The 27,496-nt window shown below is 52.3% G+C and overlaps 1 protein-coding gene across 2 annotated transcripts in view; it reads right to left on the reverse strand.

The window, feature by feature from the left end:
• Positions 1-27,496, reverse strand: part of LOC142243802 (uncharacterized) — a 47,266-nt gene that overhangs the window by 4,116 nt on the left and 15,654 nt on the right. Inside the window, exons 8-18 of one of the 2 annotated variants that reach the window (XM_075316006.1) lie at positions 27,358-27,480; positions 27,148-27,270; positions 26,843-26,965; positions 23,240-23,365; positions 20,590-20,718; positions 20,307-20,399; positions 12,934-13,029; positions 10,331-10,426; positions 9,613-9,708; positions 7,513-7,614; positions 7,314-7,375 (exon numbers count right to left, since the gene is read on the reverse strand). In XM_075316006.1, the coding sequence (XP_075172121.1) occupies positions 7,356-7,375; positions 7,513-7,614; positions 9,613-9,708; positions 10,331-10,426; positions 12,934-13,029; positions 20,307-20,399; positions 20,590-20,718; positions 23,240-23,365; positions 26,843-26,965; positions 27,148-27,270; positions 27,358-27,480 (1,127 nt within the window). In that variant the 3' untranslated portion in view covers positions 7,314-7,355. Of the gene's footprint in view, positions 1-7,313; positions 7,376-7,512; positions 7,615-9,612; positions 9,709-10,330; positions 10,427-12,933; positions 13,030-20,306; positions 20,400-20,589; positions 20,719-23,239; positions 23,366-26,842; positions 26,966-27,147; positions 27,271-27,357; positions 27,481-27,496 lie in introns of those variants that run through there. The other variant, XM_075316005.1, reaches the window with a different exon arrangement.

Raw genomic sequence — 27,496 nt, forward strand, 5'->3', positions numbered from 1 at the left:
TAGATATAAGATGATACATTGTTTATATCAGTCATGTCTACAGTTACTGTCACAAATGGGGAGGAGCAGCGCTGGTGCTGTGGAAGGTGATGAACAGCAGAGCTGTGGACTAAGAAAATCTAAAAGTGGACAAGTCCTGGAAACATTTAGACCTGCAAGAGGAAGGTGGATAATATCAGAGAAGGAGGAGACAAGAAGAGAGGAGGCCGGGAGCCATCACTGGGTGATAGGAAGGGAGAAGTGGTAGGTGAGCACGGAGTAGAGGAGAAGGGTGCAGGACCCGAATACACAGGAGTTGTCTGTTACCACGGAGAATTGGTCTGTATCCAAATTGAACATAAACATCATACAGCTTAAAAGATGATTTGCAAAGTGGCTCAGTTTTATTATTTTAGTCCCCTTGGAAATACCAATGAGTGCAAAAAAATGATCTAGGAAAATAATCCAGGACTGAACAACTGAGGGGGGACTGACCCACGTTGCAAACAAACCAGATGTCACGAGTGTGTCACGCTTGACAGACAGTCCTGTGGTGTCCGGCTGTAGAAGGTTGCAGCATTTGGCTACACAAACTGCTCCCTGACTTTCCCTTTGTCCCTGCTAGGGGTTGATCCCTTTCTCTTTAGGACCCTGTGGATTTCCTCACTTTTCAGCTGGTACTCTTCAGCATTTCACTTTGTGTCTTTAAATATTATTATTTATTATTATAGCACCATTTGTTCCATGACACTTTACAAGTGAAAAGGGTATATGTTATGATCCGATGTTCAATAAATACCATGAACACAATTCACCAGAGTCGTAGGTAATAAAGTACCAATCGGAAGCCCTGAACTGAACACTACACTAGAAGTAGCCGGGCAGCATGCCTAACAACCTAGATGCCTCAAACCCAGCCGGAGGACTACATAACCTACAAGGCAGAAAGTGAAAAGAAACTATCTTGCCTCAGAGCAGATTTCCCCAAAGAAAATAGGCAGCCTCCCACATGTACAGACTATGAGCGAAGATGAAAAGTCATACACAGTAAGAGCAAGATGGAGCAAAGAGAGGCCACTGTGACGGGGTGTACAGCAGAGCAAGGAGAGACAACAGGCCGAGGATGATCCAACAGGTTTACTAACAGGAATAGCACATGACAAGTCCTAATAAAACAGATTCGGGGGCACCTCCCGATAATCCAAAGTGCCAGATCACGACGTAATAGTCCTTTTCAGAGTCTCAGAAATCCCACACAATCCACTGGACGGCGAGCTCTGTCCGCAGAATCAGATCTCGCTCCCTTTCTCTTCAAAACTCAGCTCCCAACTGCACTTAGAAACAGGAGTGTATTGTCTGAGCTCGTGGGCCCGCCCCTCAAGGGTAGGTGTCTATGCAATGGTTGGGCCCACTAGAAGATTCTAGAAGGTTGGCTCCGAGATGTCTACAGGTTTGTGTAGTTGGCGTTATCCACTGCTTACGAAACAATGAGAAGTTCCCCTGGCTGTGTGGACAAGAGATAATTGCATTATGGGCCCAGAGACACAGGAGATGGGGGGAAGGTATGGTTACTTACATCCCAAGACATTTCAAAGTGTTCAGTAAGTCCAACCAAAGGAAAGTGACATCACATCCTGACATAGTATTACAGCAAATACAGTGAGAAGGTAAAATACATCACATGGCATCTGATACAAGAAATATGGGATGGAGAAAAGCACATACATCATGACAGCCACACCATACTAAATACAAAAGACAGGATAGGGAAGTCTTGCGGTTGCCATAAAAAGCCCTATCAAACTTCCTACATGGAATGTGCAAAAAAGAAGGGTAATCTAACACTCGCACGTTCACACTCCGTAACAGACTCTGGTAGGAAAAGACTAGCAATTACCCTGTCGACTAATCCTTGCTAAGATTAATAGCATAGACTGACTAGGAAGAAAAATCTTCCTTATCTGATGGCACAAACAAAACAGGATTCAATACAAAAAACCTTCACAGATAATTCACAGAAGCAATAAGCAAATAACACACAAAAGGTATGAAGCAAAATTCACGTCCATTATATACATCCACATGGAGAGGTGTGTGCTGCTGTATGAGTAGCCCCCTTAACAACTATTAGGTGATTGGGCCAGTCATTTTTCATTGTCTCCTGATGAACCCTAACTAATTGTATGGGGAGAAACGCGTTGAGACTGTGTGAATTTGTATTATTGGGTTGAGGACCATGAAAGCTCGGATGCCTGTACGTTATGGAAAAAGGATTGCTAAGGGATTAAGGGTACCTTCACACTTAGCGATGCAGCAGCGATCCGACCAGCGATCTGACCTGGTCAGGATCGCTGCTGCATCGCTACATGGTCGCTGGTGAGCTGTCAAACAGGCAGATCTCACCAGCGACCAGTGAACAGCCCCCAGCCAGCAGCGACGTGCAAGCGACGCTGCGCTTGCACGGAGCTGCCGTCTGGAAGCTGCGGAGACTGGTAACTAAGGTAAACATCGGGTATGGTTACCCGATGTTTACATTAGTTACCAGCGCACAGCTGTGTGTGCAGGGAGCAGGGAGCCGCGCACACTGAGCGCTGGCTCCTTGCTCTCCTACCATAGCTACAGTACACATCGGGTTAATTAACCCGATGTGTACAGCAGCTACATGTGCAGAGAGCCGGAGCCGGCACTGGCAGCGTGAGAGCTGCGGAGGCTGGTAACTAAGGTAAATATCGGGTAACCACCTTGGTTACCCGATGTTTATCTTGGATACAGCTTACCCCGCAGCTGTCAGACGCCGGCTCCTGCTCCCTGCTCGCTTCATTTGTCGCTCTCTTGCTGTCACACACAGCGATCTGTGTGTCACAGCGGGAGAGCGGCTTTGAAGAAAACGAACCAGGGCTGTGTGTAACGAGCAGCGATCTCGCAGCAGGGGCCAGATCGCTGCTCAGTGTCACACACAGCGAGATCGCTAATGAGGTCACTGCTGCGTCACAAAAAGCGTGACTCAGCAGCGATCTCGGCAGCGAGCTCGCTGTGTGTGAAGCACCCCTTACTCTGACTCAAACATCTCTCAGATAAGTTTATTTTTCTTATCTTTCCTGACCACTAATGGTATAACCTTTAGACCTCATTTGATCACGAGGGAGACTAGGGATATCCTAGGAGGGAAAGCCGCTGAGGAATGGGGGCACCTTTTTACATTTAGGGTGTGTGTGACTTATGTTGCATCTCCATTGGCAGGTAGAGGAAAGAGAGAGTAAGGGTCATTGAGATACTGTACCTTCGGCAGGATTATTAATACGATTATCTATGGAATAATTGTTTGTTCCTTTGGGCGGATATATTGGAGCTGTCCTATGGTCCTGGGATTATTTGTATGTGTTATATAATTTTCACAGGTGGAATTTTGAATTTTTAATGAATTTCAATAAAAATTGTTTTTATACTATTTAATTTGAGGTAGCACTCTGGGTCTATATTGATTTACTACCTTTTGCAATAGGTTTCTAAGTGGTAAAATAAACAAAAAAGAACCCAGCACCCAAAGGGGAAGAAGAAGGTCTGATGTGTCCCTTCTCCAAGGCCTCCCTAATATAAGCCCTCATAGCCTCGTGTTCTGGCACAGACAGATTGAAAAGTCTTCCCTCAGGGAACCTACTCCCTGGTATCAAGTCAATGGCACAGTCACACTCCCTATGCAGAGGAAGCGGACCAGATTTAGGTTCATTAAAAACCTCCTGAAAATCAGACAGGAACTCAGGGATCCCTAAAGCAGATGCGGAAATTGTCCTCAGATGCACAGCATTATATATCCCCTGACAGATCCAACTAATAACAGACATATATTTCTAATCCAATAGCGGGTTATGAGTCTGCAGCCATGGGTACCCCAACACGACAACATCATGCAAATCTTGCAAGACAAGAAACTGACGCTCCTCAGAATGATCCGGAGCCATACGCATAGTCAAGACCGTCCAAAACTGTGGCTTGTTCTTTGCCAAAGGAGTTGCATCAATCCCTCTAAAAGACTTGCAAGGTCTGCAACAGGAAGCCACAACTCCTGGCAAACTTCAAATCCATTAAATTCAATGCGGCACCCGAGTCCACAAATGCCATTACAGCAAAAGATGATAACGAGCAGACCAGTGACACAGACAACAAAAATTTAGGCTGTATATTATTGATGGTAAAGGAGCTGGCAATCCTCATACTCCGCTTAGGACAAGCCGAAATTACATGAGACGGGTCGCCGCAATAAAAACACAGCCTATTTTTCCGTCTGAAACTCTGTCGATCACCACGAGATAATGTCCTATTACACTGCATAGGTTCTGGATCGTGATCAACAGATGCAGAAGCCTGATTTCCAGGCTGAAAACTGAGTCGTTCAGATATACGCTCCCACAAACGCCTGTCAATCTGAATAGCAAGAGACATTGAATTATTCCGACCTGACGGCGTGGGGAAACCACCATCACATCTTTAACGGCTTCAGAAAGACCTTTTCTGATCAGAGCTGCTAAAGAATCATCATTCCATTTAGTCAACTCTGACCATTTTCTAAACTGTTGACAATAAATTTCAGCTGCCTCAGATCCCTGATATAAGACCAGCGAGGCTTTCTCTGCTTGATCTACCGGATTGGGCTCATCCTAAAGTAGACCCAAAGCCTGGAAAAAGGAATCAACACTATGCAAAAAAGGATTCTCAGAAGACAGAGATATGGCCCAATCCTGTGGGTCACCACACAGCAAGGAAATAATTATTCTAACCTGCTGTACGGTGTGACGCCCTGGCAAAACCAGGTAGTCACAGAAAGAGTTAATCCTCCTTGGTAGCTACACAATCCTCACACAGATGTACACCAGCCATCAGGCCCTACTCACCCCCTCCCCAGGAAAAGGGAGGGGGCGAGAGGAGCTAAGGAAGTGACAGAGCAGAATTCAGTCAGTTGTGCTGTAGTCAGTGGAAAGCTGACAGGGGAAGCTTGCAGCTCCCCGGAGAAAGTGGTAGCCGGGGTTGGAGCCCTGGACTACCGGACTAGGTGGCTGTGAGGGCCACAGGCGATGGAGATCCGGCAGCGGGGGAACCTGAGGCGACCGGGACAGGGTTGTAGCCCGCCGTTGCCGGGAGAGGGACCCAATCCGGAGGAGGTTCAAACGAACTAGTCCAGACAAGAGAGAGACAGACAGAGAGTGTGGAAGGAAGAGCCCCTGGCTGTACATCTGGGTGTGGGACCCGAAGACACCGCCAATGGTGACCGGCCATTTGGCAAGTTGGTTTACAAAGGACTGTGTGTTTTCTGACCACACACATCAGCCTAGCTTCATCCAACACCAGGACAACCGAACTGTAAGTTTCCTGCTCCCTGCAATCCCTGCCACCACCACAACTCCCAATTGGGCCCCGGGACTACAACTCCCCTACCCGTGGAGGGGATCCCATCTTGCTGCCCCACACCATCAGTCCCGGGCACGGTCCCAAGAGGCAGCGGCGGTGCCACCATCTCATCACCGCAACCCACGGGTCGCGTCACAGACAATCTCCCTTTACATATTCCCCTTTTGTTGTGGAGCCTGGGATCACAGACCGGGTCACGCCACCGTGATACCTTTAGAAGCGACCCCATTAGCCCGGCTCTTAGTACCCCCTTTCCCTGGGCGACACATACTGCGTCACCAGAGGATCGCAGTCTCAGTGCCAGATATAATTTACAGTTATTTTTGAAACTCAAAAATTTTGACCGATCACCAGAAAACAAGTCAGGAATAGGAATGTTAGGTTCAGATACAGACGGCTGAATAACAAAATCTTCTATACCCTGAACTCTGGCCGCAAGCTGGTCCAAGCGAGCAGCCAAATCATGTGCACTCATACTGAAGAGGTAATCATCAAACACCCTGATTACAAGAGGGAAAAAAAAGATCAAAACACCCTTTTTCCCTGCTTCTGTGGAACAATCAATTATGGCCAGTTGTACTGTTATGATCCGATGTTCAATGACTACCATGAACACAATTCACCAGAGTCGTAGGCAATTAAGTGCTGACCGCAAGCTCTGAACTTAACACCATACTAGAAGTAGGTGGGCAGCATGCCTAACAACCTAGATGCCTCAAACCCAGCCAGAGGACTACATAACCTACAAGGCAGAAAGTGAAAAGAAACTATCTTGCCTCAGAAAAGATTTCCCCAAAGAAAATAGGCAGCCACCCACATGTACAGACTGTGAGCGAAGATGAAAAGACATACACAGTAAGAGCAAGATGGAGCAAAGAGAGGCCACTCTATACTAAATACAAAAGACAGGATAGGGAACTCTTGCGGTTGGTATGAAAAAACCCTATCAAAACTTCCTACATGGAATGTGCAAAAAAAGAAGAGTAATCTAACACTCGCATGTTTACAATCCGTACAAGACTCTGGTAGGAAAAGACTAGCAATTACCCTGCCGGCTAACCCTTGCTAAGATTAATAGCATAGACTGACTAGGAAGAAAAATCTTCCTTATCTGATGGCACAAACAAAACAGGATTCAATACAAAAAACCTTCACAGATAATTCACAGAAGCAATAAGCAAATAACACACAAAAGGTATGAAGCAAAACCAAGAACTTAGCTTAGCTTAAAATCGGGGAAGCCAGGAAGACAAGAGACAAATTCCTATAGTCTCAGGAATTTCAGACAACTGGCAGAGACAAACAGCCAGCACACGCCTATATTCAAAATCAAGGTTTGAGCTGCAAACCAGGCGAGTAGAACAGAGGAATAAAATCCAACCCACTAGCATCAATGACCACAGGAGGGAGTCCAAGAGTGGAGCTCCACCAGACAGTAATCACAACAGGTATACATAAAAACAAGTACAACAATTATTACCAATACAAAACAGACTGGCAGAGGAGGAGAGAGGACCCTGCCTGCGAGGGCTCACAGTCTAAATACTCTCATTCACCCTTGCTCTTTGCTGGTGATAGGTTTAAAAACCTTCTACAGGTCTTGAGTGCTAGCAGTCGGCTTGTATTCATCTGGATACGTTTTGTTGTGGTTGCAGTTCCTCTCCCAGTCCTTGAGTCTTCTGGAGATACGTTATTTGTATACTTTCCTCTGTGTGTGCTTCCTTGTGTTTTCTTTAGAGCTTAGTGTGGTTGACTAAGCGCTAATCCCATCCGCTCCCTACCTAGGGCCTATTTCAGGGTTAGTAAGGGTCAGGTATCCTGCTCGGCGCATAGGTACAATACCTGTCTAGGGTGTTGAGGGAAGCCAGGGGCCAGCAGTAAGGTTGGCAGGGGTCAGCATACAGTATCTCCCTTCTTTAAGGATAGCTTCCCTTCCCTTTTGCCATTCACTCTGTACTTCCCTGTACCTAGCGTTATACCAGTAAGATCATACCTGAAATACGTAAGGTATAAAAGTGACTCATCCTGCAGGGCTTTACAGCAGCAGCCTGGCATTGAGAGGTTGGTACTGGACACTTTCATGCTACATGTTATCATCATCAGTAGACACAGACATAATAAGATCCTCACCGGCCTCGCACTGCGCTCCCAGGAATCCTGCGGGACAGCGGCACATGTTATATCCTGAGCACCGGCCGCCATTCTGACATGGCTGGTCACATCGGATGGGCTCTGCAAGAAGAGGTGCGAAGAGATTGCAGCCATCAGTCTGGGGACCAGGTGGAGGAGAAGAATGGGGTAACCCCGCCTGAAGGTGCGCACACATCCGATCTGCGCGCTGTCTCCAATCACAACCAGCAGAATTGTGAGTGCAGCACTGAAGGATAACTCAGGGCTTTACAAAGGCAGGCTTTTCCTTGTTTTTATGGAGTCATGAGGTCTAAAGTTAACCTGTCATATTCTGGATGACAAAAGAATGACACATACAGATGAAAAAAGGCAGCCAAACTTACCAATACCTCACACCAGGATGAAGGAACCTCATGATGATAAAAGTGGGGGCAGCAGAGGTGCAAACTACTGATGAAACCACTTACTAACCCACCAAACATCCGCTGATGGCTGCCTAGTATTCTGAATGCACACGACGTCTGCATAGGCCACCATTCACACCAGTATGTATCTCTCTCCAGATAACCGATGCCCCTGAATATTAGATCATCAGGGGATGGCTGAGTCTTGTGCTGCCCCTGCCTTCATCAGGGGATGGCTGTGTCTTGTGCTGCCCCCGCCTTCATCAGGGGACGGCTGCGTCTTGTGCTGCCCCCGCATTCATCAGGGGACGGCTGTGTCTTGTGCTGCCCCTGCCTTCATTAGGGGACGGCTGCGTCTTGTGCTTACCCCGCCTTCATCAGGGGACGGCTGCGTCTTGTGCTGCCCCTGCCTTCATCAGGGGATGGCTGCGTCTTGTGCTGACCCCGCCTTCATCAGGGGATGGCTGCATCTTGTGCTGACTCCGCCTTCATCAGGGGACGGCTGCGTCTTGTGCTGCCCCTGCCTTCATCAGGGGATGGCTGCATCTTGTGCTGCCCCTGCCTTCATCAGGGAATGGCTGCGTCTTGTGCTGCCCTCGCCTTCATCAGGGGACGGCTGCGTCTTGTGCTGCCCCCGCCTTCATTAGGGGATGGCTGTGTCTTGTGCTGCCCCCGCCTTCATCAGGGGACGGCTGCGTCTTGTGCTGCCCCCGCCTTCATCAGGGAATGGCTGCGTCTTGTGCTGCTCCCTGCCTTCATCAGGGGATGGCTGCATCTTGTGCTGCCTCCGCCTTCATCAGGGGACGGCTGCATCTTGTGCTGACCCCACCTTCATCAGGGTATGGCTACATCATGTGCTGCCCCGCCTTCATCAGGGGACGGCTGCGTCTTGTGCTGCCCCCGCCTTCGTCAGGGGATGGCTGTGTATTGTGCTGCCCCCGCCTTCGTCAGGGGACGGCTGCGTCTTGTGCTGACCCCGCCTTCATCAGGGGACGGCTGCGTCTTGTGCTGACCCCGCCTTCATCAGGGGATGGCTGCGTCTTGTGCTGCCCCCGCCTTCATCAGGGGACGGCTGAGTCTTGTGCTGCCCCGCCTTCATCAGGGGATGGCTGCATCTTGTGCTGCCCCCGCCTTCATCAGGGAATGGCTGCGTCTTGTGCTGCCCTCGCCTTCATCAGGGGACGGCTGCGTCTTGTGCTGACCCCGCCTTCATCAGGGGATGGCTGCGTCTTGTGCTGCCCCCGCCTTCATCAGGGGACGGCTGAGTCTTGTGCTGCCCCGCCTTCATCAGGGGATGGCTGCATCTTGTGCTGCCCCCGCCTTCATCAGGGGACGGCTGCGTCTTGTGCTGACCCCGCCTTCATCAGGGGATGGCTGCGTCTTGTGCTGCCCCCGCCTTCATCAGGGGACGGCTGAGTCTTGTGCTGCCCCGCCTTCATCAGGGGATGGCTGCATCTTGTGCTGCCCCCGCCTTCATCAGGGAATGGCTGCGTCTTGTGCTGCCCTCGCCTTCATCAGGGGACGGCTGCGTCTTGTGCTGCATTTGTGTATAGTATTGGTAAGTTCGGCTGCCATCTTTCTGTGATGTTTTTATACACTTTTGTCTTTTTTATGCAGGCAGAGTGATATCACAGGAGCGGAAAATGCCCCTCATCTACAGGAAACAAACAACCCCAAAAAGAGGGATGATCCTCACCTATCTGGCAGCGGGCGCCGAGCCACCCACTGGGGCACACACACGTATTCACATCAAGGCACTTCCCTCCATTCTGGCAGATGGGAGAACAGAGAGCTGTAAAGAGGGCGGAAATCAGGACACAGCAACACTGTACATGGAAACTCAGAACTTCACACACCTCTTACATGGGACTGCAGGTCACACCTACTGCATTATCTGTACTCAGAGATATCACTGTGTTATCTGTGGTGTTACATAGGACTGCAGGAGACATCTACTACATTATCTATACTCAGAGATATCACTGTGTTATCTGTGGTGTTACATAGGACTGCAGGTGACATCTACTACATTATCTGTACTCAGAGATATCACTGTGTTATCTGTGGTGTTACATAGGACTGCAGGTCACACCTACTGCATTATCTGTACTCAGAGATATCACTGTGTTATCTGTGGTGTTACATAGGACTGCAGGTGGCATCTACTACATTATCTGTACTCAGAGATATATCACTGTGTTATCTGTGGTGTTACATAGGACTGCAGGTGACATCAATTACATTATCTGTACTCAGAGATATATCACTGTGTTATCTGTGGTGTTACATAGGACTGCAGGTGGCATTGTCTACATTATCTGTACTCAAAGATATCCGTGTGTTATCTGTGGTGTTACATAGGACTGCAGGTGGCATTGTCTACATATCTTTCCATGTTGCTGGGCCGCACATACGTGTCAGACATTGTTCTCCACTGTATCCTGATGTACACTGGCAGGTCTCCGGGGCCACACATCGTCCGCCATTAGCACACGGCAGCTCACAGACCGCTGCAAGAAAGAACCAGCGTTATCAGCCCGGACCCTGTGTAAGAGAGGTGGACAATGGTAGACAATGGTGGACAGTGGTGGACAATGGTGGACATGGGTGGACAATGGTGGACAATGGTGGACTATGGTGGACAATGGTGGACAATGGAGGACAGTGGTGGACAATGGAGGACAATGGTGGACTATGGTGGACAATGGTGGACAATGGAGGACAGTGGTGGACAATGGAGGACAATGGTGGACTATGGTGGACAATGGTGGACAATGGAGGACAGTGGTGGACAATGGAGGACAATGGTGGACTATGGTGGACAATGGTGGACAATGGTGGACAATGGTGGACTATGGTGGACAATGGTGGTCGTGTTCCTGCCCCTGAAGCCACCAGGCACATTACTATCGTGTCGTGTGATGTGGTGTGAATACTGGCCTGCGTCTTTGTACATATTGCGATGTGGTGTATCGTGATTCTGTATAGTGGATGTTGTGATAGATGTGAAGTGTATTGTGCATAAGATGTAGCAGTGTTCATAGTGTATATCATTTATGTCAGAATGTTTTGAAAGGAAAATTTGTCCAGCAACAGACCGCAGGGACAGAAACAGTTAAGTGTTGGGACGAGCCCATCCTGGGAGGGGTCAAGTGGAAGGGAAAGGACGGTTCATTCTGGAAGGAGTCAGTGAAGGTCTAGAGAGTGAATGTGACAGACGTATAGTCGATCGGGTGTAAAGGTCGCATACAGTGGGTGGTTTGTAGCAGTGGAGCAAAGGAGACGGGGGGGGGGAGATAGCATGAATCTCGAGAGAAGCCAGAGACACAAGGTGTGAACAGCGTAATAACTAGAGCCTGCTCCTCAGACGAAGAGGCTCCGGACTATAGTAGGGAACGACGATTTCTTTACATCCAGGCCCCAAAACTGTCAAGGCTCCGGATGATTTCTGCTGGTGCAGGACTCTAGGGGCCAGGCCCTTAAACAATCAATGTACCGGGTAACTTCTGTTGGTGCAGGACAATAGTGGCCAGGCCCTTAAACAATCAATGTACCGGGTAACTTCTGCTGGTGCAGGACGCTAGTGGCCAGGCCCTTAAACAATCAATGTACCGGGTAACTTCTGCTGGTGCAGGACGCTAGTGGCCAGGCCCTTAAACAATCAAGGTACCGGGCAACTTCTGCTGGTGCAGGACGCTAGTGGCCAGGCCCATTAACAATCAAGGTACCGGGCAACTTCTGCTGGTGCAGGACTCTAGTGGCCAGACCCCTTATCAATCAAGGTACCGGGCAACTTCTGCTGGTGCAGGACGCTAGTGGCCAGGCCCTTAAACAATCAATGTACCGGGTAACTTCTGCTGGTGCAGGACGCTAGTGGCCAGGCCCTTAAACAATCAAGGTACCGGGCAACTTCTGCTGGTGCAGGACGCTAGTGGCCAGGCCCCTTAACAATCAAGGTACCGGGTAACTTCTGCTGGTGCAGGACTCTAGTGGCCAGACCCCTTAACAATCAAGGTACCAGGTAACTTCTGCTGGTGCAGGATTCTAGTGGCCAGACCCCTTATCAATCAAGGTAACGGGTAGCTTCTGTTGGTGCAGGACACTAGGGGCCAGGCCCATAAACAATCAAGGTACTGGGTAACTTCTGCTGGTGCAGGACTCTAGTGACCAGACCCCTTAACAATCAAGGTACCGGGTTAACTCTATTGATGTGTGACGTAGTCAACCAATGGAGTGGTGTCCCACTAAGACGTCTGGGAGTTCAAGACTTGACTCTGGTTAATATGGGCCTCCTGAGTAGACCAGACGTGGGACTGCAGGAAGGGAAGGTGACCGTCATGGTGTGCGCTGTAACGCTGGACTGGATCTCACCGGCCCAGGTAGATCAGACACAACCCAGAGGGAAGTTAAACTGTGTCTGATAATGTTGTGCAAAACTGTAATGTTCTGGAAGACATGTGCCGCTATCTGGAGTATAAAACTGTAAACAACAATGAACCGTGCAGTAAAGAGTCTCGATGTAAAGTGAATTGTTGGTCTCCTGGTGCGTGTGAGTCATCATCTGGTCCTAGCTGACACCAGCCTCTGTATGTGGCCTGCAGGGGTTCCCGGCCCACGCGGAAACTCACTGATCTAAGTTATTGAGAACCTGCGTTCAATCCTCACAAAATGATGTCAAAAACCCAGAACTTGTGATACCGCTGAGCCCTGATGAGACCAGAACCGGTCGTCAGTCAGGACCTGCCCAGAAGCCGATATCCGGCCGCCGGGGGAAGGGCAGAAGTCTGGAGAAATCAGGGGCAGCGCTGGGAATATTCAGATTCTACAGAAACTTCATGGATTTAGCTATAGAATGTAATAACTTATGGAATGTTTATAATTGTCCATCAGTAACCATAGAAACGACTAAAAGAGCGAAAAACACTGAAGAGGCAAAACAGGAAATTGAAAATACGCGTCAAGTCTTAGAAGTTTTTGTTACGCCTGAAGACAACATCATAGGGATCAGCGTCACTACCTGTCTGGCAGCCGGACCCCGTCCATCCTGGTGGGCAGGCGCACATGTTGTGTCTCATGCAGGTTCCTCCGTGGGCGCACGGCGGGGAGCACATGGCTGAGGAGAGAGAAACACATGAGCACCACAACCACAGCTCATATACCAAATACAAAGCAATATATGTATCTCAAGAGGCGCCCCCTGGTGGTCTCCTGCTCCAGAGGTCAGGGCTCGCTAAACCGAGGCTCCTCAGCTGCTAGGACGCTTCATGGGAGAAGGATGCACATAACCCTCCTTCATAAGAAAGACAACTTATTCCTCCAGAGCAGGGCGCTGGTTACATAAGGTCGGGGGTCTCCTCTGCAAAAAATTAGGGCAGCTGTAGGGACGGAGCTCTGCTGTGGCACTAAGATGAAGGGTGGGATGGTTCTGCTGTGACTGTTGGGGTCTTCTGGCATGAAAGCTCGGCTGGGGGTCCCACTGTGACAGCTGTAACTATTGGGAAGGAGGAATGTTATGATTACCAGGGGTATGTAGTATGTGCAAACGAGGATTGGCAATAAAATTAATGGGGGGGAGGGGGGAGGTTGCTGGGAGGGATTTTTCCTGTGCCTATTCAGGGGGTTTGTGACATGGAAAGTAAGAATATCCCACAATGACTACCCCGCTATGCCTACTGGTGGTTCTGTTGTAACTATTCGGAGTGGGCTTGGATGGAGTTCTGGAGTGATTAATCAGAGGGGTTGTCAGGAGAAAGGTCTTCTGTAGTTTATGGGGGTTATGATGTATCTATGAGTGGGCTGGGAGTGGGTTCTCCCCTATTTACTTGGGTGGGTGGGCTGTAAATGTTTACTTGGGGTCGTGTAACATGGAAGGTTGGTGTCAGGACTCTGGTTTTTCTGTTTATCCTTTTTGGGCTTTTTGCCCTTTTCCAAGATGGTGTCCCCTGCTTCATTCTTCTCCCTGTGTTCTGTGTCCTGTTGCCTTTACAATCCCAGTCCAGCCTCCAGTCCTTGCTTGAGTATTCTGCCGGGTTTCCTACTCCTAGTGGCACCTCAAGTTACTTCAGCAAATCCTGTGTGACGCTCCTGTTGCTGTTCTTCAGAGGTTCTGCCACCTTCTGCTCACCTTCTGCTGATATCGAGCCCCTGCTGCGGCTCTTCAGAGGTTCTGCCACCTTCTGCTGATATCGAGCCCCTGCTGCGGCTCTTCAGAGGTTCTGCCACCTTCTGCTCACCTTCTGCTGATATCGAGCCCCTGCTGCGGCTCTTCAGAGGTTCTGCCACCTTCTGCTGATATCGAGCCCCTGCTGCGGCTCTTCAGAGGTTCTGCCACCTTCTGCTGATATCGAGCCCCTGCTGCGGCTCTTCAGAGGTTCTGCCACCTTCTGCTGATATCGAGCCCCTGCTGCGGCTCTTCAGAGGTTCTGCCACCTTCTGTGATATCGAGCCCCTGCTGCGGCTCTTCAGAGGTTCTGCCACCTTCTGCTGATATCGAGCCCCTGCTGCGGCTCTTCAGAGGTTCTGCCACCTTCTGCTCACCTTCTGCTCATATCGAGCCCCTGCTGCGGCTCTTCGGAGGTTCTGCCACCTTCTGCTCACCTTCTGCTGATATCGAGCCCCTGCTGCGGCTCTTCGGAGGTTCTGCCACCTTCTGCTCACCTTCTGCTGATAGGGAGCCCCTGCTGCGGCTCTTCGGAGGTTCTGCCACCTTCTGCTCACCTTCTGCTGATATCGAGCCCCTGCTGCGGCTCTTCGGAGGTTCTGCCACCTTCTGCTCACCTTATGCTGATATCGAGCCCCTGCTGCGGTTCTTCAGAGGTTCTGCCACCTTCTGCTGATATCGAGCCCCTGCTGCGGCTCTTCAGAGGTTCTGCTACCTTCTGCTGATATTGAGCCCCTGCTGCGGCTCTTCAGAGGTTCTGCCACCTTCTGCTGATATCGAGCCCCTGCTGCGGCTCTTCAGAGGTTCTGCCACCTTCTGCTCACCTTCTGCTGATATCGAGCCCCTGCTGCGGCTCTTCAGAGGTTCTGCTCACCTTCTGTGATATTGAGCCCCTGCTGCGGCTCTTCAGAGGTTCTGCCACCTTCTTCTGATATCGAGCCCCTACTGCGGCTCTTCGGAGGTTCTGCCACCTTCTGCTCACCTTCTGCTGATATCGAGCCCCTGCTGCGGCTCTTCAAAGGTTCTACCACCTTCTGCTCACCTTCTGTGATATCGAGCCCCTGCTGCGGCTCTTCAGAGGTTCTGCCACCTTCTGCTCACCTTCTGTGATATCGAGCCCCTGCTGCGGCTCTTCGGAGGTTCTGCCACCTTCTGCTCACCTTCTGCTGATAGGGAGCCCCTGCTGCGGCTCTTCGGAGGTTCTGCCACCTTCTGCTGATAGGGAGCCCCTGCTGCGGCTCTTCGGAGGTTCTGCCACCTTCTGCTCACCTTCTGCTGATATCGAGCCCCTGCTGCGGTTCTTCAGAGGTTCTGCCACCTTCTGCTGATATCGAGCCCCTGATGCAGCTCTAGCCTGACCTGCCTTGCTGACACATAAGCTGGCTTGCTTAATTAACTGCTCTGTTGCTTCCACCAGTGAATTGATGCAGTAGCAGAGCACGGGACTGTTCTGGACACTAGAAACTGCTCTGCATTTGTTTTCTAACCATTGTATACTGCTCTGCATCTCGCTTCGGCTTCATTTGATATCTTCACTGTGTGTTTATGGACTTGATTGTTTTCCTCTGCACTTGTTGCTGATCACCGTGTGATACAATACAAGCTTTATCACCTATAAATTATCCATTATAGTTATTACAGTTGGAGACTCCCTATGTGATAATTGGGGGTTCTGACAAAGCTGTTGGAGGTGGGGTGGGAGGGAGTCCTGGTGAGACTATGGGGGGTTATGGTGTAACTATTAGGAGTGGGGTAGGAGCGAGGTCTGCTGTGATTATGTGGCGCCCTGGACAAAGCCAGGTCGTCACAGGTACTGCAACAACACCCCCCCACCCCCAGCAGTTCACAGCAGACATCACCAGTGAGACCTGATTTCCTCCCTCGGGTTCAGACAGACACACCAGGTGGGCGGAGTCAGGCAGATGGAGACGCCCACCGAGGAGTCTGGCTGGTCTGAGGCAGGAAACAACGCAGTGAAGTCCAGGCAGAGGAAGAGAGAGGAGGTCTGCAGAGAGGCAGACGCAGACTGGGGCCTAGGTTGGAGCCTATGGCCCTCGTGCAGCAGTCAGGCAGACGGTAGTGGCCGTCTGCAGGGAACGGGAAGACAGTCTGGTGGAACCGTAGGTAGCAGGGGCTGGGCGGTGGCCCACCGGTACCGAACCGGGGAGCCAGCTGGAAACCGGAGCGCAGGAGGAGTGTACGGAAGGTGCAGGAAAGGACTTACATTACCAACCTGGGTTCAGGGGAAAAACACCGCAGCCGCCTGTGGGACCCGTCCACCCAGCCGTTTGTTTTACCGGCGACTTTGCATTCATCATTGGCTGAGTGAGTACCACCGTGCCGTGCTGCACCACGCTGCCCCTGCGACCCTGCACCTCACCAGGCCCCGTAACCCGCCTGCCATTCCTCCCACACCGGGCCCCGGGACAACCAACCCCCCTACCCACGGAGGGGAAAAACAACATCCAAGCTGCTCCCTGTCATCGCTCCCGGGATCCCCGTACAGAGCAGCGGTGGTGTCACAACCTCACCACAACCGTGGGTGGCGTCACGGACAATATCCCTAAACCAAACCACCCCTTTCACTCACGGGCGAGGAGCGCCGCTCGAGTCCCCGGGATCCGGCCCACCGCTCGAGCCACCGACCGAGCGAGCAGCAGCAGCAGCCGGACCCGAGCAGTGGGTGAGCGCAGCGTCCCCTCCTTCGCCTGCGACAATTACTTGGGTGGAGGGCTATAGAGATGGAGTCCTGCTGTGACTCCTGGGGTTTCAGTTGTAGTCGTTGCAGGCAGGGGCCAGACCACGGCAGGGGGCTGCTCGAGATGCTCAGATCCGGGGTCGTGGCGGTGGCTCGAGGGGAAGCCGGACCCGGGCCTGAGCACCCGTCCGTCGCCCGCAAGTGAAAAGGGGGATTATTTTATATCTATATATATATATATATATATATATCTAAAAGGAAGGTCTGTCAGTGACGCCACCCGTGGTGTGCGGTGATTTTGGTGACACCGCCACTGCCGCTGGAGGTAGTGCCCGGGGCTGATGGCGTGGGGCAGCTGGATGTTATCCCCTCCACTGGTAGGGGAGGTGTAGTCCTGGGACCCGGGTGCACGTGGCATGGTGTGACGGGGTGCAGTCTGTAGGGTTGGACTGGATGGTACCGGTGTACTCTCAATTCCTGAATAAATTCACACAGAGTCCAATGGTAAACCAAATTACCAGTGACCGGTGACCTCGGTTGTGTTCGGATCCTGCACCCTGGTACAGCAAACAGGGGTCCCTTCCTCCTGCACTTAGTGTTTGTGTCCTTTTTGTTAACTACTCCGCGTGAAACAGGGAAGTCCACTCCCAGTGATACTGTGTGTTGGGAGCTGTGGCCATCGAGAACTGACCCGTGGGATCTTAGCAGGCAATTGCGGAGCCCTATCCCCCTCATTGGGCTTCCGTCTTCCTATATCTGGGCCTCCTGTGGGACAAGACCTGAAATCTTGTCCCCGGCTGGTCAATCAGTAAGGTGCGTAAAGCTGTCCTTGCTCTAGGGTCCAGGTACCCTGTCGTGCACGGTTCCAGTCTGAATTCCCGCTGTCGGTACCGGCGGGCTACAACCCTGCCCCAGTCCACTTAAGGTCCCCGCGACCGGATCTCCATCTCCTGTGGCCCTGTCTGCCGACTGCCACCTAGTCAGTTTGTTAGTAGTCAGGTAGTCCAGGAGCTCCAACCCCTGACTACCCTGTCACTTCACACTCCGCTCTTCACGACCCTCGCTCTCTGTCTCACTGACCGTCTGTGTATCTCTGGCCCCTCCCATAACACCTCATAACCCCTAGGTGGGCGTCACCATCCGCTTGGTCCTGCCCACTGGTGTGTCCCTATTGTCATGGGGGTTGACTAGGCTTTGCTGGCTGGTGTTGTGCACCTGGATGGGGATTGTGATGGAGGACCAAAGAGGAGAGAATCCTGCACCTGGAAGAGGGGTGCAGTCTTCTGTGACACCCTGATTTTGTCAGGGCGTCACAATTCTATCCGGACTGGGCTGAAGTGGAGTCCTGCTGTGACTACTGGGGTCTCTGCTGTACCTAATCCGGACTGGGCTGGGGTGGAGTCCTGCTGTGACTCCTGGGGTCTCTGCTGTATCTATCCGGACTGGGCTGGGGTGTAGTGGCTGCTGTGACTACTGGGGTCTCCGCTGTGACTCCTGGGGTCTCAGCTATATCTCTCTGGACAGGGTTGGGACGGAGCTCTGGTGAGACTACTGGGGTCTCCACTGTGACTCCTGGGGTCTCAGCTGTATCTCTCTGGACAGGGCTGGGGTGTAGTTTGGCTGTGGCTATTTACTGACTAAGGTATGGTACCTACACCTGTAAGTAGCGGCTGCTGTGACTACTGGGGTCTCTGCTGTATCTATCCGGACAGAGCTGGAACAGAGGTCTGGTGAGACTACTGGGGTCTCTACTGTGACTCCTGGGGTCTCAGCTGTATCTCTCCAGACAGGGCTAGAACGGAGGTCTGGTGAGACTACTGGGGTCTCCACTGTGACTCCTGGGGTCTCAGCTGTATCTCTTCGGACAGGGTTGGGACGGAGGTCTGGTGAGACTACGGGGGTCTCCACTGTGACTCCTGGGGTCTCAGCTGTATCTCTCCAGACAGGGCTGGAACGGAGGTCTGGTGAGACTACTGGGGTCTCCACTGTGACTCCTGGGGTCTCAGCTGTATCTCTCTGGACAGGGCTGGGGTGTAGTTTGGCTGTGGCTATTTACTGACTAAGGCATGGTGCCTACACCTGTAACTGTGACTCCTGATGTCTCTGCTGTATTTATCCGGAAACAGCTGGGGTGGAGTCCTGCTGTGACTACTGGGGTCTCTGCGGTGACTCCTGGGGTCTCAGCTGTATCTATCCGGACTGAGCTGGGGTGTAGTTTGGCTGTGGCTACTTCCTGACTAAGGCATGGTGCCTATGTGACGCCTGGCAAAACCAGGTTGTCACAAAAGAGTCCATCCTCCTTGTAACCACCCAAAAACCCACACTCAGGTAGAACACACAGCCATTAAAGCCTAGTCACCCCCTCATGATAATAAGGACACACCAGTGGGCGGGACAAGGCGGATGAGAACGCCCACCTAGGGGTCCTGAGGTGTCAGAGGCAGGAACACATCAGTCAGTTCAAGTTGGAGGCAGAGTCGAGTTGGAGTGAAGTCAAGTAGTGTGTAGTAGTCGGAACTGACAGTGAAGTGTAGTCAGGGGTAGGGGCCCTTGGACTACCTGACTAGGTGGCAGACAGTGAACAGGGCCACAGGTGACGGAGATCCACTCGCGGGAGACCTTAAGTGGACCCGGGCAGGGTTGTAGCCCGCCGGTGCCGACAGCGGGAATCCGGTCCAGCGGCCATGCACAGACGGGGTGCCTGGACCCTAGGACGAGGAAGGTTGCATGCCCCTTGTTAATCAACCAGCAGTGGTCAAGGTTTCAGGCCTTGCCTTCCAGAAGCCCAGCGAGCAAAACAGAAGCCCAACGCGGGGGATAGGGTGTCCGTCAGAACCCACGGAAATCCCACAAGTCAGTTTTCACGGCCACAGCTCCCAAACACACACAGCACCGGGAGTGGACTTCCCCGTTCCATGCGGAGTCGTCCGGCAGAAGAAACAAATACAGAGTGCAGGAGGAAGGGACACCTGTTCACTACACCCGGGTGTGGGACCCCCTCCAACGGCAGCCGGTCACTGGCAACTTGGTTTACCACTGGACTTGTGTGTGATTACTGAACTTTGAGTACACCATTGACCCCCGGTCTAACCCGGCACACCACCTACAGCAGCCAGTACTCCCGTGTACCGACCACGGGCCCCGGGACTACACCTCCCCTACCCGTGGAAGGGATCCCACCTTGCTGCCCCATTCTATCAGCCCCGGGTGCCCCATCACCAAGCAGCGGCGGTGCCACCATCCCTCACCGCAACCCATGGGTGGCGTCACCGACACATCAAATCCCCTGTAAATATCTTCCCCCTTCACGACGGTTGTGAGGACGGACGGCCGTGCGAGCCCGGGTCTGGTCACCACTCGAGCCGCAGCAGCAAACCCGGATCCGAGCTGCCCCAGAAGCGGCAGCGGCCCCCGCCTGCAACACCTACACCTGTAAGTAGCGGCTTTTGTGACCAGTCATAAGTGATGATACAATGTGAAGTAACGTGTGCGAGCGGTGCATACAGATAATATAACAATAATGGCCACCTACCTGAACAGCCTGGCCCCGGGTAGCCTGCAGGGCACTCGCACACGTCAGGGGCCACACACACACCGTAGTTCTGGCACGGCGGGTCACACACAGCTAGAAATACAGCAAAAGCAGCAAATTAGTGACGGAAATGGCTGTTTAACCCTTTCCAGTCATGTCACCTTATTGTTGGGACAGTTTCCATGATGGAAGGCGTATGGAGGAGGCGCAGTATGCACTAACACATGGAAATGAGTGGACAGGAGGCGTCGGCACCGCGCTCCCATCACTTCTGTCTCCTTACGTTGGCACTTTGTGGGGTCGTCAGTGCGGATGGTGAACCCCGAGTAACAGCTGCAGTTATAGGAGCCCAAAACGTTCTCGCAGGTCTGCTGACACCCTCCACGGGTGAAGTCCGCACACTCGTCCACATCTGGGAATACAGAGAAGACGGGTGAAGGCGACCACGAGGATCGATGCATGTGGTGGCTGCACCACCACTCTATACCGGCACTATTATAGAAAGCTCATGTGAAGAAGCCGGTGTCGCCAAGATCTGCAGACACACACACACACACACACACACACCACATTCCACATCATTCCTCCCTGTGATCTCCCAGCAGCTGTGCTCCCCTGCATCTGACTGACACTCACACATCAGATAGCATATACACACACACACACACACACGCACACACACACCCACCACATTCCACATCATTCCTCCCTGTGATCTCCCAGCAGCTGTGCTCCCCTGCATCTGACTGACACTCACACATCAGATAGCATATACACACACACACACACACACACACACACACACACACACACACACACACACAGACACCACATTCCACATCATTCCTCCCTGTGATCTCCCAGCAGCTGTGCTCCCCTGGATCTGACTGACACTCACATATCAGATAGCATATACACACACACACACACACACACACACACACGCACACACACACCACACTCCACATCATTCCTCCCTGTGATCTCCCAGCAGCTGTGCTCCCCTGCGTCTGACTGACACTCACACATCAGATAGCATATACACACACACCCACCACATTCCACATCATTCCTCCCTGTGATCTCCCAGCAGCTGTGCTCCCCTGCATCTGACTGACACTCACACATCAGATAGCATATACACACACACACACACCCACCACATTCCACATCATTCCTCCCTGTGATCTCCCAGCAGCTGTGCTCCCCTGCGTCTGACTGACACTCACACATCAGATAGCATATACACACACACCCACCACACTCCACATCATTCCTCCCTGTGATCTCCCAGCAGCTGTGCTCCCCTGCGTCTGACTGACACTCACACATCAGATAGCATATACACACACACCCACCACATTCCACATCATTCCTCCCTGTGATCTCCCAGCAGCTGTGCTGCCCTGCGTCTGACTGACACTCACACATCAGATAGCATATACACACACACCCACCACATTCCACATCATTCCTCCCTGTGATCTCCCAGCAGCTGTGCTCCCCTGCGTCTGACTGACACTCACACATCAGATAGCATATACACACACACCCACCACATTCCACATCATTCCTCCCTGTGATCTCCCAGCAGCTGTGCTCCCCTGCGTCTGACTGACACTCACACATCAGATAGCATATACACACACACCCACCACATTCCACATCATTCCTCCCTGTGATCTCCCAGCAGCTGTGCTGCCCTGCGTCTGACTGACACTCACACATCAGATAGCATATACACACACACCCACCACATTCCACATCATTCCTCCCTGTGATCTCCCAGCAGCTGTGCTCCCCTGCGTCTGACTGACACTCACACATCAGATAGCATATACATACACACACACACACACACACACACACACACCACACTCCACATCATTCCTCCCTGTGATCTCCCAGCAGCTGTGCTCCCCTGCGTCTGACTGACACTCACACATCAGATAGCATATACACACACACACACATCAGATTTCACATCATTCCTCCCTGTGATCTCCCAGCAGCTGTGCTCCCCTGCGTCTGACTGACACTCACACATCAGATAGCATATACACACACACACACATCAGATTTCACATCATTCCTCCCTGTGATCTCCCAGCAGCTGTGCTCCCCTGCGTCTGACTGACACTCACACATCAGATAGCATATACACACACACACACATCAGATTTCACATCATTCCTCCCTGTGACCTCCGGTGGGCGCTCCAGGCAGCTGTGCTGCACACCGTCCTCCTCTGTCTCCTGCCAACACTCACACATTAGAGCACACACTCGCACATCAAACAGCATACACTCACAAATCCGATCGCATACACTCACAATATCGCACAATATTGCACATACCAGTACAATCGCACACACACACTCACAACATCCGGACATACCACGTGCTTCTGGTCATGTGATACAGGTCCTGGAAGCTCAGTGCACAGCATCGCAGGTCCTTACATGCGCCGAGAAGCAAGCGATATCGCTGGATGTGGTGAGTGTGTGTATACAATCTGTAGTGTGCGTGTATATGTGATCTGATGTGTATGTCTGCTTCTGGTCGGCGTCTGGTGAGTATGATGGAGGGTCTTCTCTCTTCTTTCCTTAGGGGTGTCCGCTGTCTATAATGAAGTGTCCTGCAGTGCCTTTAACGTTTTTACCGCTGCATGACACTTCATTATTGACCGTGGCTAGGTCTTATTTTCAGGGGATGTCTTATATTTAAGCCTCCCTGAAAACTCCTGCTAGGTCTTATTTTCGGGGAAACACGGTATTACTGTTTTGCCATCATTATACAAGTATTGTGCTACTATTATACGGCTGTAGTGTGGGCACAAATAGAAACTAATACAGTACATAAGTGTGATGGGGCTGCCTGACAGCTACGAGGCCAGTTAGGTTTTACTTTTCCAGATTTTTTCCCGCTCTCACCATCACACGTCTTTCCATCACCACCAAGCCTATATCCAGCCCGACAGCTGCACTCAAAGCCGCCCTCCAGCCGATCACTGCACCGCTGCTGACAACCGCCATTATCCATCTCACATGAGGTAATGTCTGCAAGAATGAAAAAGTAATCATCTGCTGGTCACAAAAAGTCTGGAGGGGCTGGTGGTGTAATGACCGGATGATGGGGCAGGGTATGGAGGGGCTGGTGGTGTAATGACCGGATGATGGCGCAGGGTATAGAGGGGCCGATGGTGTTGCCTGGTGATCCGTGACCTTGCTCATGGCACTTAGTTAACTTCTCTGTTGGTCCCGGTAGTATGGAACTATTCGGGTCCCGCTCCCCAGTGTGGCTAAGTGTGGGAGCTTGCTCTCAGGGTTCACGCTTGGGATTTTCTGGACCATATTTGTGGAAAGTCCAATTACCCACATTGCGCTAGTACCCCGATTTTGGAGCGGGTGGAGAGCGGATCTTGAAGGCTCCATTCTCGTCGGGTAAATTGTCAGGTTGCCTGAAGCTACTCCCTGACCTAGTGTCCACGTACCCCATTGTGCCCTGGTCCCAGCCCGGTGATGGTGCAAGGCCGCCGGCTGTCCTCCTCGACAGATCCAAGCCCCTTGTCACGATCCCCTGTGACCGGGGGTCCAGCTCCTCTAGGCCCAGACCACCGTCTGCTACCTAGATACCTTCCTAAGAGCCCGGCTCCTGACCTCCTCTCTCCTTCACTTCCAACACACTTCTCCTCTCTCCTGACACTCCTGACCTCCCCTATCCAACCCCCCAAGTGGGCGACTCTATTCCACTCAGACCGTCCACTGGTGTGTCTGGTGGGTGTGGTGCAGAGTGTACCTAGGATTTGATTAGCTGATGTAGGCAACACCATGTAGTTGGGGACCCATAACCAAGAAGGATGTGGATACTGCACGGGAGGGCAGATTGTGCAATACCCTGTGACGACCTGATAGTCCAGGGGCGTCACATAATGTCCGGATGATGGCGCAGGGTATGGAGGAGTTGGTGGTGTAATGTCCGGATGATGGCGCAGGGTATGGAGGGGCTGGTGGTGTAATGACCGGATGATGGTGCAGGGTATGGAGGGTCTGGTGGTGTAATGACCGGATGATGGTGCAGGGTATGGAGGGGCTGGTGGTGTAATGTCCAGATGATGGCGCAGGGTATGGAGGGTCTGGTGGTGTAATGACCGGATGATGGCGCAGGGTATAGAGGGTCTGGTGGTGTAATGACCGGATGATGGGGCAGGGTATGGAGGGTCTGGTGGTGTAATGACCGGATGATGGCGCAGGGTATGGAGGGTCTGGTGGTGTAATGTCCGGATGATGGCGCAGGGTATGGAGGGTCTGGTGGTGTAATGACCGGATGATGGCGCAGGGTATGGAGGGTCTGGTGGTGTAATGACCGGATGATGGCGCAGGGTATGGAGGGTCTGGTAGTGTAATGACCGGATGATGGCGCAGGGTATGGAGGGTCTGGTGGTGTAATGACCGGATGATGGCGCAGGGTATGGAGGAGTTGGTGGTGTACTGTCCGGATGATGGCGCAGGGTATGGAGGGTCTGGTGGTGTAATGACCGGATGATGGCGCAGGGTATAGAGGGTCTGGTGGTGTAATGACCGGATGATGGGGCAGGGTATGGAGGGGCTGGTGGTGTAATGTCCGGATGATGGTGCAGGGTATGGAGGGGCTGGTGGTGTAATGTCCGGATGATGGTGCAGGGTATGGAGGGTCTGGTGGTGTAATGACCAGATGATGGCGCAGGGTATAGAGGGTCTGGTGGTGTAATGACCAGATGATGGCGCAGGGTATGGAGGGGCTGGTGGTGTAATGTCCGGATGATGGTGCAGGGTATGGAGGGGCTGGTGGTGTAATGTCCGGATGATGGTGCAGGGTATGGAGGGGCTGGTGGTGTAATGTCCGGATGATGGTGCAGGGTATGGAGGGGCTGGTGGTGTAATGTCCGGATGATGGTGCAGGGTATGGAGGGGCTGGTGGTGTAATGTCCGGATGATGGTGCAGGGTATGGAGGGGCTGGTGGTGTAATGTCCGGATGATGGTGCAGGGTATGGAGGGTCTGGTGGTGTAATGACCGGATGATGGCGCAGGGTATGGAGGGTCTGGTGGTGTAATGACTGGATGATGGCGCAGGGTATGGAGGGTCTGGTGGTGTAATGACCGGATGATGGCGCAGGGTATGGAGGGTCTGGTAGTGTAATGTCCGGATGATGGCGCAGGGTATGGAGGGTCTGGTGGTGTAATGACCGGATGATGGCGCAGGGTATGGAGGGGCTGGTGGTGTAATGACCGGATGATGGTGCAGGGTATGGAGGGTCTGGTGGTGTAATGACCGGATGATGGTGCAGGGTATGGAGGGTCTGGTGGTGTAATGACCGGATGATGGTGCAGGGTATGGAGGGGCTGGTGGTGTAATGACCGGATGATGGTGCAGGGTATGGAGGGGCTGGTGGTGTAATGACTGGATGATGGTGCAGGGTATGGAGGGGCTGGTGGTGTAATGTCCGGATGATGGTGCAGGGTATGGAGGGTCTGGTGGTGTAATGTCCGGATGATGGTGCAGGGTATGGAGGGGCTGGTGGTGTAATGTCCGGATGATGGCGCAGGGTATGGAGGGGCTGGTGGTGTAATGACCGGATGATGGCGCAGGGTATGGAGGGGCTGGTGGTGTAATGACCGGATGATGGCGCAGGGTATGGAGGGGCTGGTGGTGTAATGACCGGATGATGGCGCAGGGTATGGAGGGGCTGGTGGTGTAATGACCGGATGATGGCGCAGGGTATGGAGGGTCTGGTGGTGTAATGACCGGATGATGGCGCAGGGTATGGAGGGGCTGGTGGTGTAATGTCCGGATGATGGTGCAGGGTATGGAGGGTCTGGTGGTGTAATGACCAGATGATGGCGCAGGGTATAGAGGGTCTGGTGGTGTAATGACCAGATGATGGCGCAGGGTATGGAGGGGCTGGTGGTGTAATGTCCGGATGATGGTGCAGGGTATGGAGGGTCTGGTGGTGTAATGTCCGGATGATGGTGCAGGGTATGGAGGGTCTGGTGGTGTAATGACCAGATGATGGCGCAGGGTATGGAGGGTCTGGTGGTGTAATGACCAGATGATGGCGCAGGGTATGGAGGGGCTGGTGGTGTAATGTCCGGATGATGGTGCAGGGTATGGAGGGTCTGGTGGTTTAATGTCCGGATGATGGTGCAAGGTATGGAGGGGCTGGTGGTGTAATGTCCGGATGATGGTGCAGGGTATGGAGGGGCTGGTGGTGTAATGACCGGATGATGGCGCAGGGTATGGAGGGGCTGGTGGTGTAATGTCCAGATGATGGGGCAGGGTATGGAGGGGCTGGTGGTGTAATGACTGGATGATGGTGCAGGGTATGGAGGGGCTGGTGGTGTAATGACCAGATGATGGCGCAGGGTATAGAGGGTCTGGTGGTGTAATGACCAGATGATGGCGCAGGGTATGGAGGGGCTGGTGGTGCAATGGCAGGGATTGGTTGTGGTACAGTCCCGCTTTGACACAGACCACTGGATGGATGTTTCATACTCACTAATGCAGGTCCTCTGATTCTTGGCCAGCGCCTGGTGAGGAGGGCACAGACAGATGAACCCCCCATCAGTGTTATTGCAGGAGTGTGAGCAGCCTCCGTTATCAATCTTACACTCGTCAATATCTGAGGATAATGAAATGATACGAGTAAGAAGAGACCCCAAAAATGGCCGACACCAACCTGCGCCCTCCAGTCCAGAGTCTGTGCCGATGTTATGTCCCAGTTATTCTCTGGGTTCCCTCCTTCTTCTGTCTGTGGTTGGGGTATGGCCGGATCATTCCTCTGGATATAAGCCGCTCTCTTACCCACGCACTGGCGTTGATCCACGTGTAGCTGGAATCCCTTCCGGCACAGGCACTGGTAGGATCCCTCTGTGTTTCTACACATCTGCTGGCACTTCCCATTCTCAGTCTGACACTCATCAAAATCTATGAAAAAAACATTGTGAAATGTGAGATCGATGATAACCACCACCCAACTGAAGAACACAATGTAGTCATCTGTAGGGTCATCACCTGTACAGTGCTTTGCATTCTGCAGGAGACGATGCCCCTGGTGGCACTGGCACTGGAAGCTGCCCGGCTGGTTCACGCACAGCTGCTCGCAGAAGCCGTTATCCACAGAGCATTCATCAATATCTAGTACGTAAAGGAA

This window comes from Anomaloglossus baeobatrachus, chromosome 6 (assembly GCF_048569485.1).
Source record: "Anomaloglossus baeobatrachus isolate aAnoBae1 chromosome 6, aAnoBae1.hap1, whole genome shotgun sequence".
NCBI lineage: Eukaryota > Metazoa > Chordata > Amphibia > Anura > Aromobatidae > Anomaloglossus > Anomaloglossus baeobatrachus.